This window comes from Myxocyprinus asiaticus, chromosome 38 (genome assembly GCF_019703515.2).
Source record: "Myxocyprinus asiaticus isolate MX2 ecotype Aquarium Trade chromosome 38, UBuf_Myxa_2, whole genome shotgun sequence".
NCBI classification, from domain to species: Eukaryota; Metazoa; Chordata; class Actinopteri; order Cypriniformes; family Catostomidae; genus Myxocyprinus; species Myxocyprinus asiaticus.
Window position 1 is genome coordinate 62,604 of NC_059381.1, and position 14,897 is coordinate 77,500.

A 14,897-nucleotide genomic window follows, 5' to 3' on the forward strand; every position below is an offset into this window, starting at 1 on the left:
AAAGTAAAGTAAGTAAATCTCTATTTGCTGATGATGGGGCTCTCTGGTGTGGAGGGAGGAACATAAAATATTGTGAAAGGAAAATGCAAAAAGCATTGATGCAGGTAGAGAATTGGTCAAAAAATGGGGATTAAAATTTTCCGTTGAAAAATGCAGATGATGGTTTTCACAAAGAGAAAAGTTAACTGTAAAGTAAATCTTACATTTTATGATAAATCATTGTGTCAGGTACAGTAGTAAGGTTTTTGGGGGTATGGTTCAATAAAAAATTTACATGGAAAAGTCTTATAGATAAAATAGAAAAAATGCAAAGGTATTTTAAATGTATTGAAGTGTTTAGCTGGAAGAGAGTGGGGAGCAAACAGAGAAGCTCTGAAGACGATATATATATATATATCAATGATCAGATCAGTATTGGATTACAGGTGTGTAGTCTATGATTCAGCCAGCAAGACACAGTTATTAAGGTTAGATAGAATACAGTCCCAAGCACTGAGAATCTGCTGAGGTGCACATACATCTACACTGGTATCGGCATTGCAAGTTGAGGTGGGGGAAATGCCGCTGTGTATTAGGCGGAAACAACTGAAGACAATGTTTTGGACAAATTTAAAAGGTCAAGATGAGTCACAGCCAACGAAATCTGTAATAAAAGCATGTTGGGGGAATGGAAAAGTGTAGAAGGATTGGAAACATAGTGAATGAAATGGGATTAGGAAATCTTGAAAGTATTCCATGATTGGTTAATTCAGCTGTTACCTAGTCCAGCAGTTGACTAAACTCTGTTAAAAACAAGAGAAAAGAAAGGAAGCATGGTTCAAGAAGCTAGTATAGTAAGGGAGTATATCTGGAATAATTATAGATTTTGCTCTCAGATATTTACAGATGCTTCAAAAGATCCTATGAGGAATCAAGTAGGGATAGCATATGTTATTCCAAAAATGGAAATTGCAGAAAAGAAAAGAATATCAGACTACTTATCAGTATACACAGGAGAACTAAAAATAAATAAAATATAAAATAAGGACTATGAAGGCAGTTATCTGCACAGAATCTCTATCTCTTTATTACGTCTGGAAGTTCAACAATCAAATAGTAGGCAGGATACTGTAGTAGAAATACTTCAAGACTTGTATATTTTGGAACAAAGAAATATAAAAGTGTTTTTTATTGTGGGTCCCAGGTCATGTAGGGGTAGGAGGGAATGAAATTGCAGATAAGCTGGCGAAAGAGGCAATGTAAAGAAGTGATGTAGATTTACAAATTCCATACAGTAGATCAGAGTTCAAAACAATAATAAAGACACAAGCAAATCAATCCTGGCAGAGTCATTGGGGTTCAGGGGTGAATGGGAGAAATGTTTATGATATTCAGCCTATGGTAGGAAGGCAGTCTAGAGGAAACAGGAAAGAAGATTGTATAATAGCAAGAGTTAGATTGGGGTATACAGGGTTAAACAGCACAAAATGTTTAATGGGTAAACAAACATCAGGACTGTGTGATTTGTGTGGACTGGAACATGTGGAACGTGTTAATACCGTGTAAGAAATATGATGCAGAAAGGAATTAAAGGAGACGTTGGAGAGGATGGAGGGAAAACAGTTATCAGTAAAGACCCTGTTAAAGGGAAAAAATACATATGTTCAGTTGATAAAAGATACAATTCTACTTGGTAGAATATAGAGGAAGGGTTAATTTGTTAATTAATTTTTTGTTTATTTTCTCCAACCCTCTCTGTTCCTGCTTTGGGACCGAAGGGGGTTTGTGGGGCAAGAGAAGAGAGGAAGGGCAGTCTCTAAGCCATGCAAACAGAAAGTGGCGGGAAATGCACTACACAACCGCCGTTAATGAGAAGAGGAAGAGGAAGAGGAAGAGGACGCTTCCGGTGACGTGCCTGAGAAAGTTGGCAGCACCCAAAAGAAAGCATGCAGTGGAGAGATCCGCAGAAAACAGCTCAAACACAGCAAAATAAAGAACAGAATCTAAAATCTGATCAAGAACAAACAAATATTATCCGCGTTCCGTCAGCATGGTGAGTCCAAATCAATCACTTTAATCCAAACAATGTATTTATAAACTAATCTTATGTAAACTCATATGTTCTTTCACTTTTATTCTAATTATTTGGATCAAAAATATACGGTGCAATAAACAAGTGTTTACTTCATTACATATTCATGAGCTTCTTAGTGTTGCAGGAATATAAGTGAATGATTATAGTGGATTAATGCTGATTTAATGTCTCTATGTTTAATGTGTGTTTATGATTCTATGTAATGTTTGTTGTGGTTTGGTCATTTCATGTATTCACTGATGAAGAAGTTAATGAATTTATCTTGATCTGAATGTTATAAGGGTGAATGGACAAATAAAGAGAGAGTTTTGGTGTTTTCCTCTTGTGGAATCAACTTCAGGACGAGACACCTGATGCAGGACTTAAAGACTATAATGCCACACAGTAAAGCTGGTAAAAGCACATCAGACCTGCTGAATGACTAAACTTAAACCAGGATAAACACAAATCTTATCATTCATTTGTGAAGTTTGACAAATCTCTGAAGTTTTTTATTTTATTTTTACAGACACCAAAATGGATAGAAAAGACAAACTGTTTGTGGATAATGAGGTAATTAACCCATCCAATAAAAAGACAACTCACTGATCTTTAATGTCTGAAAAGTTCGTTCTTACTGATCTGTTAAAGGCGTGTGAAATTAAAAACTGTAACAAGTGCATCTTTTTTGAAGCCAAGAAGAAGCAGGATCTTTACATGTGGTGAGTAAACACTGTATTATTCATGAGATGTCTCCATAACATTTATTTGAGAACGAGTACTGTTACTTTTCGGTACTCGCCGATACCTGTTTTGTGATTTTTTCTGAATTACATATCAACAGTTTACTTCAATTTTATCATCAAAATGGTGTTTCAACAAATTAATTCTTTAAAACTTGTTTTCAGTGAAAATAAAATAGAACAAATGAAAATAGAACAATTCATATTCAACATAACATTGTATTATTTTTATGAAATTAAGAACTTTTATACAGAAGCTCACAATTAAAAATAAAACATTGGAGTTATTTTTGGTCAAATAAAGTGCTGTGTAACAGAGTATCACAGATGTGAGATATTGCTTAAATATAATAACATTTCTATTGATTTATTATTAGTAGTATTGCAGTGAATATTACACAACTATTATACAGTCATGATAAATTTTTCCATTTAAATGTAGCTTTTATTTTGGAGTGAAGCCTTTTCTGTGTGTTTTTTCCAGAAAAGCCGGTCACTAAGTGTGATAATTAAACCGTAAAAGGCTGCTATTTAATGAAATAAATATGTAGTTTGTGTGTGGCTCATGCTGCAAAGTGAATTAGTGCTCTGCTCGCTGTCATCTGCTACAAACAGAGCGCTCGATGCTCATGATGATGTTTCCAGGAGCTCTAAATGATATGAGCATATTCATATATAATATAAGCACTCATATACACTATATTGCCAAAAATATTCGCTCATCTGCCTTTAGACACATATGAACTTAAGTGACATCCCATTCTTAATCCATAGGGTTTAATATGACGTCGGCCCACCCTTTGCAGCTATAACAACTTCAACTCTTCTGGGAAGGCTTTCCACAAGGTTTAGGAGTGTGTTTATGGGAATTTTTGACCATTCTTCCAGAAGCACATTTGTGAGGTCAGACACTGATGTTGGACGAGAAGGCCTGGCTCGCAGTCTTCGCTCTAATCCATCCCAAAGGTGCTCTGTTGGGTTGAGGTCAGGACTCTGTGCAGGCCAGTCAAGTTCTTCCACACCAAACTCACTCATCCATGTCTTTATGGACCTTGCTTTGTGCACTGGTGCGCAGTCATGTTGGAACAGGAAGGGGCCATCCCCAAACTGTTCCCACAAAGTTGGGAGCATGGAATTGTCCAAAATCTCTTGGTATGCTGAAGCATTCAGAGTTCCTTTCACTGGAACTAAGGGGCCAAGCCCAGCTCCTGAAAAACAACCCCACACCATAATCCCCCTCCACCAAACTTCACAGTTGGCACAATGCAGTCAGACAAGTACCGTTCTCCTGGCAACCGCCAAACCCAGACTCGTCCATCAGATTGCCAGATGGAGAAGCGTGATTCGTCACTCCAGAGAACGCGTCTCCACTGCTCTAGAGTCCAGTGGCGGCGTGCTTTACACCACTGCATCCGACGCTTTGCATTGCACTTGGTGATGTATGGCTTGGATGCAGCTGCTCGGCCATGGAAACCCATTCCATGAAGCTCTCTACGCACTGTTCTTGAGCTAATCTGAAGGCCACATGAACTTTGGAGGTCTGTAGCGATTGACTCTGCAGAAAGTTGGTGACCTCTGCGCACTATGCGCCTCAGCATCCGCTGACCCCGCTCTGTCATTTTACGTGGCCTACCACTTCGTGGCTGAGTTGCTGTCATTCCCAATCGCTTCCACTTTGTTATAATACCACTGACAGTTGACTGTGGAATATTTAGTAGCGAGGAAATTTCACGACTGGACTTGTTGCACAGGTGGCATCCTATCACAGTACCACGCTGGAATTCACTGAGCTCCTGAGAGCGGCCCATATTCTTTCACAAATGTTTGTAGAAGCAGTCTGCATGCCTAGGTGCTTCATTTTATACACCTGTGGCCATGGAAGTGATTGGAACACCTGAATTCAATTATTTGGATGGGTGAGCGAATACTTTTGGCAATATAGTGTATGAAGTGTGCAGCACATGCACACTATGTATTTATCTCTATTTGCCTTTGTAGTTTAATAATCACACTGACATAATGTGATATTAATTTGTGTGCTGAATGTTTACGGAATGACATTCATACGTCAGATGGTATCGGTTTTTGGTATCGGAGCATTTCTACTACAAGTACATGAGCATGGTATTGGACCAGATTCCGACTCCTGTATCGGGACATTTGTAGACTTAAGGCCTCGGTACACTCATGGCAAAGTTCTTTTTCGTTCTTTGCTCGGAGCCAAAAAAAAGTTGTAAACAGCTGAGCAACCGCACATTGTTTTCGAACATTCAGACTTCATTCACACCGCTGTGGGAGGTGCCAGGTGTGGTGGTGGTGTAGTGGACTAAAGCACTGAACTGGCAAGCAGAAGGTTGCTGGTTCAATCCTCACAGCCACCACCATTGTGTCCTTGAGCAAGACACTTAACTCCAGGTTGCTCCAGGGGGATTGTCCCTGTAATAAGGGCACTGTAAGTCACTTTGGATAAAAGCGTCTGCCCAATGCATAAATGTAAATGTTTAGAAGTACATTTAATTATGAGGACACTACATGTAAAACATCAACTAATGTGACATTAAAATGTGTTATAAATTACTTTATGCCTCATTCAATGAGTAAAATTCACACAATATCAGTAAAAGAAGCTGTTTTAACCACTTTATGATGATTTAAATAGTATATATGCAGTAGATAATGTGTAATTGGTCTTGTTAATATTTTAAGTAAATTTATCTTCTTTTCTAGGATCTCAGATGTCCCTCACGGACCGTCGGCCAAGTTTCTTGTTCAAAATGGTACAAATTAATTCTTTCAGTATTTCCACAAATATTCCACACTGTGTTGTATCTAAATATAAAGGTTTGATATGATGTAAATGTGTGTTTAGTTCACACACTCGCTGAGATGAAAATGACGGGGAACTGTTTAAAAGGCTCCAGACCGTTGCTGCTGTTTGACCAGGTGAGTAAAAACACACTTAAGATCATACACACACACACACACACAAACACATGATAATGACAACAATGCTTTTCTGTCACTTTATAGAAATTTGACCAGGAGCCTCATTACGTGCTGTTAAAAGAACTCTTCACTCAGGTTAGTATCAGTGTTTTGTTCTTTAAATCCCATGAAATCACTTGACAAGTGCAGTTTTCTTTCCTGTGCTGTTTAGTGAGTAAACTTTAGTTGAAGTCATAGCTGTAATAATGTGTATATCTTAAGCTTTAGTTGTACACTAATAAATAGACGATGACATGAACTACAAACTCCTTTCAGTCATTTTACTGTGACGTTGGTCTTGTAGATCTTCTCGACACCTCAGTATCACCCGAGGAGTCAGCCGTTTGTGGATCACGTGTTAACGTTCACTATCGCAGACAACAGAATATGGTTCAGAAACTATCAGGTGAGATCATAAATACTCAAGGACGCTGACATAAATGTTTTAACACTGAAGGGTTTTTTTAATCGATGGTTGTGATGTCATCCATAGATCACTGAAGAAGACGCGTCTCTCGTTGAAATCGGTCCTCGCTTTGTTCTGAACTTCATCAAGATATTCCAGGGCAGCTTCGGCGGACCCACCCTGTATGAAAACCCGCATTTCCAGTCGCCCAACATGGTAAGAAGCTTCTCGCTGTTCAGTGATTGTCACACTGTCACGTGATCTGAAACACGCATGTTATTGGACACATTGATGTTTTTGTTTGCAGCATCGGCAAATGATTCGTTTGGCCATGGCGGCTAAACAGAAGGAGAGACAGATGGTGAAGGAGATCAAGAACGAGAAGAGGAAAGAGGGACAGGAAGTGATGTCAAAGACGAAGTGTTTATAACTCCAGGCAGAGCAGAAACCCGTTCAGATCGAACTCGACGCTCCAAAGTCTCAAATAAACAAGAAGAAACTGAAACTCGCTGAGCTGAAGAAGAAAAAGCTGATGAAGCGCAAAGGCCTGCGATAACACTACATACAGTAATAACAGTGATCATTCGTTGATGTTATTAGCCTGCGAAACTGTGTCTGATAAAACAGTTTGAGAAATAATTAGAGATTTTCTGTTTTCAGAACAGGAACTGTTTCTGAGAATCGTAATTGGTTCTTTTGTCGTGTCCAGGTCAAGGGTCAACTCTACATTTGATGATTTACATGAACCGTCTGTACTTTTCCATTTATGCATATTTGAAAACAATACAATGTTATTAAATGTTTAAAGTTGTGTTGATTCATTGTTGGTTTGATATTATTGAAGTTTAAGAATATCCACAGTTTATTATATAAACACTGGTGACGGGAGAATCGAAGCTTTCTGACATTTTTAATCGACTGAACCAATTGCTTTGCAAAATAATTAATTGTTTTGAAACGCTGAGGACATCTGATGATTACTGGCGTGGAAATGCAATGGAAGTCAGAATCTATAATATGCTTCGGAAATTATTTACTGCCATATATTTTTCATTTAACAGGATCTTTGCAGAATATGTAGATCTTCATGCTTAAGTCGGCCTTTTACGATTATTATTTTTTAATTATTTAAAACAAGATTGTACTAAATTAATACTTATGTTTTCTATTAATAATGTATGTTCTGCATCTAATATATAGATTAATCTGTATCTTATAAGTATAATATTTGTAAATGGGAACAGCTGTTGGTATCTCGCACAAAGTTCGAGCACTAGATTTAATTCAGTTTAATTTAATTCACTGACCTCGAGGTTACTTCGTGATCACTGAGCTGAGGGCTGCAGAGAGAAACTGGCACAAGTCAAAAGACCCTGTTGACCTGTGTTAGTATCAGTCACTTCTCTTTTTCCGCTAGAGTTTCTGCTGCTAAAATTATTACCACAACAAGATCAGTAACACTTCAGATTCCCGTAAACTATTATCAACTTTCTCTTCTCTGTCCACCTCCACCACATTCTACCACCAGTACTCTGACTGCTGATGATTTTGCCACATTTTTTACTGACAAAGTATCGAGCATCAGCAGTCAGTTCTCTACACCTAACACCCACAGCCACTCTCTTCCAACATCCCATCCTCTGTTCTCCTCTTTCTCCCCTCTCTCTGAGACTGAGGTCTCCAAAGTGCTTCTTTCTAACCGTCCTACCACCTGTCCACTTGACCCTGTCCCCTCACATTTTATACAAGCTGCCTCTCCATCAATCTTACCCGCACTCATATACATTATCAGTGCATCTTTCACAACTGGAAACTTTCCCAATACATTCAAGCAGGTTCAAGTATCAATCAATCAAATCAAATCAAATCACTTTATTGTCACACAGCCATATACACAAGTGCAATGGTGTGTGAAATTCTTGGGTGCAGTTCCGATCAACATAGCAGTCGTGACAGTGATGAGACATATACCAATTTACAATAACATCAAATTAACACAACACAATTTAAACATCTGTTATACACATAATTACACTCAACAATATACAAATAATAACATACACTGTACAGTAAACAATACGCTGTTTTTTTTTTGTTTTTTTTTACTATATAGATACACATTATTCAATAAAAATTAAAAATATATAAAAAAAAGTATATATATATATAGAATGTACAGTATTGTACTGTACTGACATTCAGGCTGTCGGTTGATAGTAAGTTGTTAAGAGAGAATATAATATAATAATAATATAATTTATGACAGTCCGGTGTGAGATATAAGAGTAAGGGTAATAAAGTGCAGTGCTGATGTATTTTGATCGTGGGAGATCAAGAGTTCAGAAGTCTGATTGCTTGGGGGAAGAAGCTATCATGGAGTCGGCTGGTGCGGGTCCTGATGCTGCGATACCGCCTGCCTGATGGTAGCAGTGAGAACAGCCCATGGCTCGGGTGGCTGGAGTCTCTGATGATCCTCCGAGCTTTTTTCACACACCGCCTTGTATATATTTCCTGGAGGGAGGGAAGCTCACCTCCGATGATGTGTCTGGCAGTTCACACCACCCTTTGCAGTGCTTTGCGGTTGTGGGCGGTGCTATTGCCGTACCAGGCGGAGATGCAGCCAGTCAGGATGCTCTCTACAGTGCAGGTGTAGAACCGTGTGAGGATGTGGCGGTTCATTCACACAAGTAACCCCACTACTTAAAAAAAAGCACATAACCCCACAGTAGTTGACAACTACAGACCAGTCTCTCTCCTAACCTTCCTGTATAAAACTCTTGAGAGAGTCGTATTCAACCAGTTGTCTGCTTTTCTCTCACAGAACAACCTACTCATCAGACATCAGTCTGGCTTCAAAAAAGGACACTCAACAGATACTGCCCTCTTGTGAGTAGCTGAAACCCTGTGACTGGCGAGAGCTAACTTCAAATCATCCATCCTCATCCTCCTTGATTTGTCTGCTGCCTTTGACACAGTGAACCACAAGATCCTCCTGTCCACCCTGTCTGACCTGGGCATCACAGGAACTGCGCTTGGATGGTTTGAGTTATATCTCACTGGCAGATCTTTCAAGGTCTCCTGGAGAGGAGAGGTGTCCAAGACACACCAGCTGACCACTGGGGTTCCTCAAGGAACAGTGCTTGGACTCCTCCTCTTCTCGATGTACACAACATCACTCGGAATGGTCATTGAGGCACATGGCTTTTCCTATCACTGCTATGCAGATGATACACAGCTCTTCCTGTTGTTCAAGCCTGGAGACACTACTGTCTCAGCTCATATCTCTGCCTGCCTCTCTGACATTTCAGCCTGGATGAAGAAACACCACCTTCAGCTCAACCTTGCCAAGACAGAACTCCTCATGGTCCCAGCCAACTCATCTGCTCACCACAACCTCACTATTCATCTTGGTTCAACTACACTAACACCAAACAGAACAGCCCAGGACCTGGGAGTGGTGGTAGATGACCAGCTTAATTTCACTGCACACATCTCATCAACCACCCGGTCTAGAATGATTTTACAACATCAGGAAAATCAGACCTTTCCTGTCTTAATATGCTGCACAGCTCCTGGTCCAAGCTCTGGTCATTTCAAGACTGGACTACTGCAATGCTCTGTTAGCTGGCCTCCCAGCTAACAAAATTAAGCCACTGCAGATGGTCCAGAATGCAGCAGCACGACTGGTCTTCAATCAGCCAAAAAGGGCTCGAGTCACCCCACTCTTGATTTCCCTCCACTGGCTACCTGTAGCTGCCCGCATCAAATTCAAGGCTTTGACTCTGGCCTTCAGAACAGCTAATGGAACCGCACACACTTACTTCAATTCACTTCTTCAGGTCTATGCTCCAACTCGCTCTCTGCAGTCTATGAATGAGCAACACCTGGTGGTCCCATCACAAAGAGGCTCAAAGTCTATTTCACAATCTTTTACTTTCTCTGTTCCACTGTGGAAGAATGAACTTCCAACCTCCACACGATCTGCTGTTACCTTCTCAACATTCAAGACCCAGCTGAAAACACATCTGTTCCAAGAGCACTTAACCAACCCACACTAATTGCATTTACTACTGCAGTTAACCTGCACTTAATGTACAAAAAAAATAAAAAAATAAAATAACCTTGTCTTTCTCTTTCTTCTGTGCTAACATCTTTACTCCAGCCACTGTGAGAACTTGGCAGTCCTATACAGCAGATGTTGTTAAACTTTGTATGACATTGCTTGCTATGTGTCTCATAAGTCGCTTTGGATAAAAGAGTCTGCTAAATGACTAAATGTGCAATTTGAAAATGTAATTTGTGGTTATACATTATAAGTGAGTCAGATGTTTTTTTAATCTTATTTTGTTTTTGGCTAAATACTTGAAACATAAGTGTAAATTTAGTAAGAGAATGCCTTGTTTTAACCTTTTTTTTATGCCCTAAAAACTTCACATACATTTTATTTCTAATTCTTATAATAAAACTGTGAAGACATTAAGTATTTTAAAAAGGTACAATATTTTCTCTGTCCCTGGCATATAATGTATTGTCACTTTATATTTCTTTGTGTTAGGGTTAGATTGTTGATCTTGAAGCACGTGAGTGTACTATACTGTAAGAAAGAACAAAACTACAGTCTGCAATTATACTGACATTAAGTGTTATGAATGATAATCTAACCCTATCAGTAAAGTCTTGATAACTGATTCAGCTTGTACATGTAGGAACTAGTTGTTTGTAAACGTTGTTTCCGGCCGGACGCAACATCCGTGTGGGACCGGAAACATGGCTTTCAACTTTGGCGGCGCGTCTGGCAGCGGGAGTGAGTTTGATTAAACTTTATTATTAAATACGGATATATTTTCACAACATCATCTCAATACATCTGAACTGTATTTATACAAATAGCAAAACTCCGACAGTCTCAGTAGTGTGGCGTGAAATAGTCAAACTGAGCGCAATACGTCACGAGACACGATCACATTTCATCATTAACGTTTATTTATTCATGCGTCATTTATTTGTGTGTATGATGATGATGATGATGATGAAGACACTCCGGGCTTCTCATTTAAATCACCTTCATCCAGCTCATGTAGTTTTGGTGCTTTAACAACAACCACCGCAAACAGTTAATCAGGATTCGGTAAAAACACACAATAACCTTCATTCGCTCATTAATATTACATTATTACTCATTAATATTACATATTTAATCACAAGTACATTACTCCCTATTAGTAATCATTATTACAACATTACAGTAATTATTAATACCTTCAATAATATATAGGACCTTTTTTGGAGAGAGAGAGCACTGGTTGTCATGGCTACATGCGCTTTCTATCAACTGTTGTCATGGTTACAGGTCTTTCTGGCATTGGGTTTGGAGCAACAACAACAACAGCACCATCCACAGGATTTGGATTTGGATCAAATACCACTGGTGTGTGTGTATGTGTATATCTCTGTGTGTGTTTGTGTGTGTGTGTGTCTGTGAGTATGTGTGTATCTGTATATCTGTGTGTGTGTGTGTGTCTGTGAGTATGTGTGTATCTGTGTGTGTGTATCTCTGTATATCTGTGTAAGTTTGTATGTGTGTGTGAGTTTGTACTAGGGCTAGGCGATACATGGAATACCCACGATATAATTGCGATGATTTTGCTGACAATGTAAAATTAAACAATATCGTGAATATTGCGATGATTTTAATGAGTGCATCAGTAGACTAATTTCACAATCTTTCAGGGCTTTATAATTAATTAAAATAACATCAAAATAGAGATATGATCATATGTGATTATTTAACAGCCAAAGGCTGCGATTAAAGACATATAAACTTCAGAATGAACCAGCGATGTGCTGATCTGTGCACACATGGGGGCTGCCTCATACATACCATGTACAGTTGCTTATCTACGGTATTGAGAAAAAAAATGCAACCGGACAGTGAATCTCACCTGTGCGTGCGCATCTCCTTTCCTCCTCGACTGCCTGTCAGACTCATCAACTTGCCACACTCACACATACACACATGTAGCAGAGAAAATGTCAGAGAGAAGCGAGGTGAGGGGGTCTGACATGAGTGTGTGTGTGAGTTACAGCAGTGTTTCTCAACTGGTGGGTCGCAGGGACAGCAGGGGAAGCACAATGCCATGGTTCTCCCATTTAGCATATTTCGGCGGCCGCCCAAGTGAGAGCCAAGGCAGATTTAATGATAATCTCGCAGCTAAAGGCTTCTCATCTGCACTTTCGCACGAGTGTAAGCAGCTCGCGATCATGATCTACTCTTCTCTCCGGCTCTGGGCTTCCCTCAATATTGCGGAGTGCAGACCTCAAAACTGATGTGACCAATCTAAATTCTAGTGAGACTTTTCTAGTTTAAAGCGTTACGGAGGAAGTCAAGTCGAACCACTCAAACAGTAGTCAGCCCTGACATGCCAGACAGCACTGAGGAGGAAAGAGCAACACTCTGCTATGTGCCATAAAATAATTACACATCATCACCTTTACAAAACTGTTTCAGATTTTACATGAGGAAAAGTAACTGTTATATTTCGACAAAATATTATAGTTTCTTCTGAAATAATCTAAAGGTAGAATCTATTAGACCTCATTTTATATCAGCAGTGGCAGCTGTAGTTAAAGCTTCATGATGTTTCAGCTAGTATTTACTTTTTCATAAATACTATAATTTATTTAATTTATTGTTATTTAAGACTAGCTACACTGACCTAACCATGGTAATGAGGAGCCTTTCCTCCTGTGTAATAAAAACAGGATAATACAGGATAATAATGGACTCATAAGTAAATATGCTCTTCAATTTTTAAAAGGGGGCAGAGAACTTCCTGTCGGTTTTGTTGTTGACGTCAACAACAAAAATAATGTCACTTGATGCATGTCCTTGTACTTGAAAACCATGAACAAAACTATGCAACATGAAAGGAAATGTGACTCAGGATACGTTAAATACAGGTTACGTTTTTACTATGGTGGGTCGCCACTTGATTTCCAATGTAAAATCTGTCATGAAGCAAAACCAGTTGAGAAACACTGAGTTAAAGGTACAGACAGGAGCAGTCACACACCTACAGTATATATTAATTATTAATAATCATAGGACTTTACTTTAAAAGCTCACACAGCTGATGTTATATTTCATTTAGTAGTGCATTCATATAACATTTTTTGTGCTATAGTTATATAACATGTTATAGTTACATGCTATTTTTTTGTCATGTTTATAATTGTTTATTATTATAATTCTATTAGTTTTCTTATTCTATTTATTTTATTTATTTTCAAAAGGGAGACTTTTTTTACACATACTTCAATAAAAAAAAAAAATGGTTTCAAGTTCAATTATAATAAAGCGTTTGTTCAACCAAAAAAATATAAACCCTTCTGCTTTCACTCCTTTAAGGGCCATTGTAACTGATAATAATTGTGTATTACTGTATACTGTGATATTTTCTGAGACCGTTATTGTACCGTGAAATCTCATACTATTGCAAACCTAATCGAGATATGTATCAAATATCATCAATTTGCAGAAAAATATCGAGATATAAATTCTGAAGCCATATCACCCACCCATGTGTGTATCTGTGTGTGTATCTGTGTGTGAGTGTGTGTGTGTGTATCTGTGTGAGTGTGTGTGTATCTGTGTGTGTGTGTGTGTGTGAGTGTGTTTAGGGGTAGGGGTAGGGTTAGGGTTAGGGGATAGAATCTATAGTTCATACAGAATAAAAATCATTATGTCTATGGAGAGTCCTCATAATGATAGCTGCACCAACATGTGTGTGTGTGTGAGTGTGTGTGTGTGAGGGTTAGGTTTAGGGGTAGGGTTAGGGGATAGAATCTATAGTTTGTACAGAATAAAAATCATTATGTCTATGGAGAGTCCTCATAATGATAGCTGCACCAACATGTGTGTGTGTGTGAGAGAGAGAGTGTGTGTTTGTTTGTGTGTGTGAGAGAGAGGTTGTGTATCTGTGTGTGTCGACAAAATTTCCGTTGTCGAATAGTCGTTTGATGTCATTTAACGTAACATGAGATCACATTAAACTCTAATGATGACGCGTGAGAGCAGCACTGCAGTTCACGACTGACGGAGGAGAGGAAGAATTACACAGATCACAGATGCACTGTAAACTTTACAAACAGCTTCAACTGATGAAGATCACAAAGTACGAGGGAATTATAATGCAAAAATACTAAATAAATTAATACAGAAGCACTCTCGTTGTGGAATAAGTGGAGCCGGAGCTCTTTAAAGGAAACACCCCAGCGTTACATCTTTAATGCAGTTATATTTAATGCGTTACATCTTTAATGCTGTTATATTTAATGCGTTACATCTTTAATGCGGTTATAATGCGTTACATCTTTAATGCTGTTATATTTAATGCGTTACATCTTTAATGCGGTTATATTTAATGCGTTACATCTTTAATGCGGTTATATTTAATGCGTTACATCTTTAATGCTGTTATATTTAATGCGTTACATCTTTAATGCGGTTATATTTAATGCGTTACATCTTTAATGCTGTTATATTTAATGCGTTACATCTTTAATGCAGTTATATTTAATGCGTTACATCTTTAATGCGGTTATATTTAATGCGTTACATCTTTAATGCTGTTATATTTAATGCGTTACATCTTTAATGCGGTTATAATGCGTTACATCTTTAATGCTGTTATATTTAATGCGTTACATC

General features: G+C 38.5%; 2 protein-coding genes across 3 annotated transcripts in view; both read left to right on the forward strand.

Moving 5' to 3' along the window:
- The first annotated feature begins 1,842 nt into the window (after positions 1–1,842).
- On the forward strand, positions 1,843–6,966 carry LOC127428539 (ribosome biogenesis protein BRX1 homolog). The gene is made up of 10 exons (XM_051676980.1): positions 1,843–2,032; positions 2,356–2,467; positions 2,583–2,626; positions 2,705–2,775; positions 5,524–5,573; positions 5,666–5,739; positions 5,827–5,877; positions 6,086–6,187; positions 6,275–6,403; positions 6,495–6,966. The coding sequence occupies exons 1-10, from the start codon at positions 2,030–2,032 to the stop codon at positions 6,615–6,617; spliced, it is 759 nt and encodes a 252-aa protein (XP_051532940.1). The 5' UTR covers positions 1,843–2,029; the 3' UTR covers positions 6,618–6,966.
- A 3,950-nt stretch (positions 6,967–10,916) lies between these two features.
- LOC127428536 (nuclear pore complex protein Nup54-like) overlaps positions 10,917–14,897 on the forward strand; it is a 15,384-nt gene continuing 11,403 nt past the window's right edge. The window contains exons 1-2 of one of the 2 annotated variants that reach the window (XM_051676967.1): positions 10,917–10,991; positions 11,538–11,615. In XM_051676967.1, coding sequence (XP_051532927.1) covers positions 10,955–10,991; positions 11,538–11,615 — 115 coding nt within the window. In that variant the 5' untranslated portion in view covers positions 10,917–10,954. The remainder of the gene's footprint in view (positions 10,992–11,537; positions 11,616–14,897) is intronic. The other variant, XM_051676968.1, reaches the window with a different exon arrangement.

What these genes read in the sequence shown, in the direction of transcription:
- LOC127428539 (XM_051676980.1), top strand. An exon ending in AACTGTTTGTGGATAATGAG is followed by an intron (nt 2,627 to 2,704) that starts GTAATTAACCCA and finishes GATCTGTTAAAG; the next exon opens with GCGTGTGAAATTAAAAACTG. An exon ending in ATTTCCAGTCGCCCAACATG is followed by an intron (nt 6,404 to 6,494) that starts GTAAGAAGCTTC and finishes TTTTGTTTGCAG; the next exon opens with CATCGGCAAATGATTCGTTT.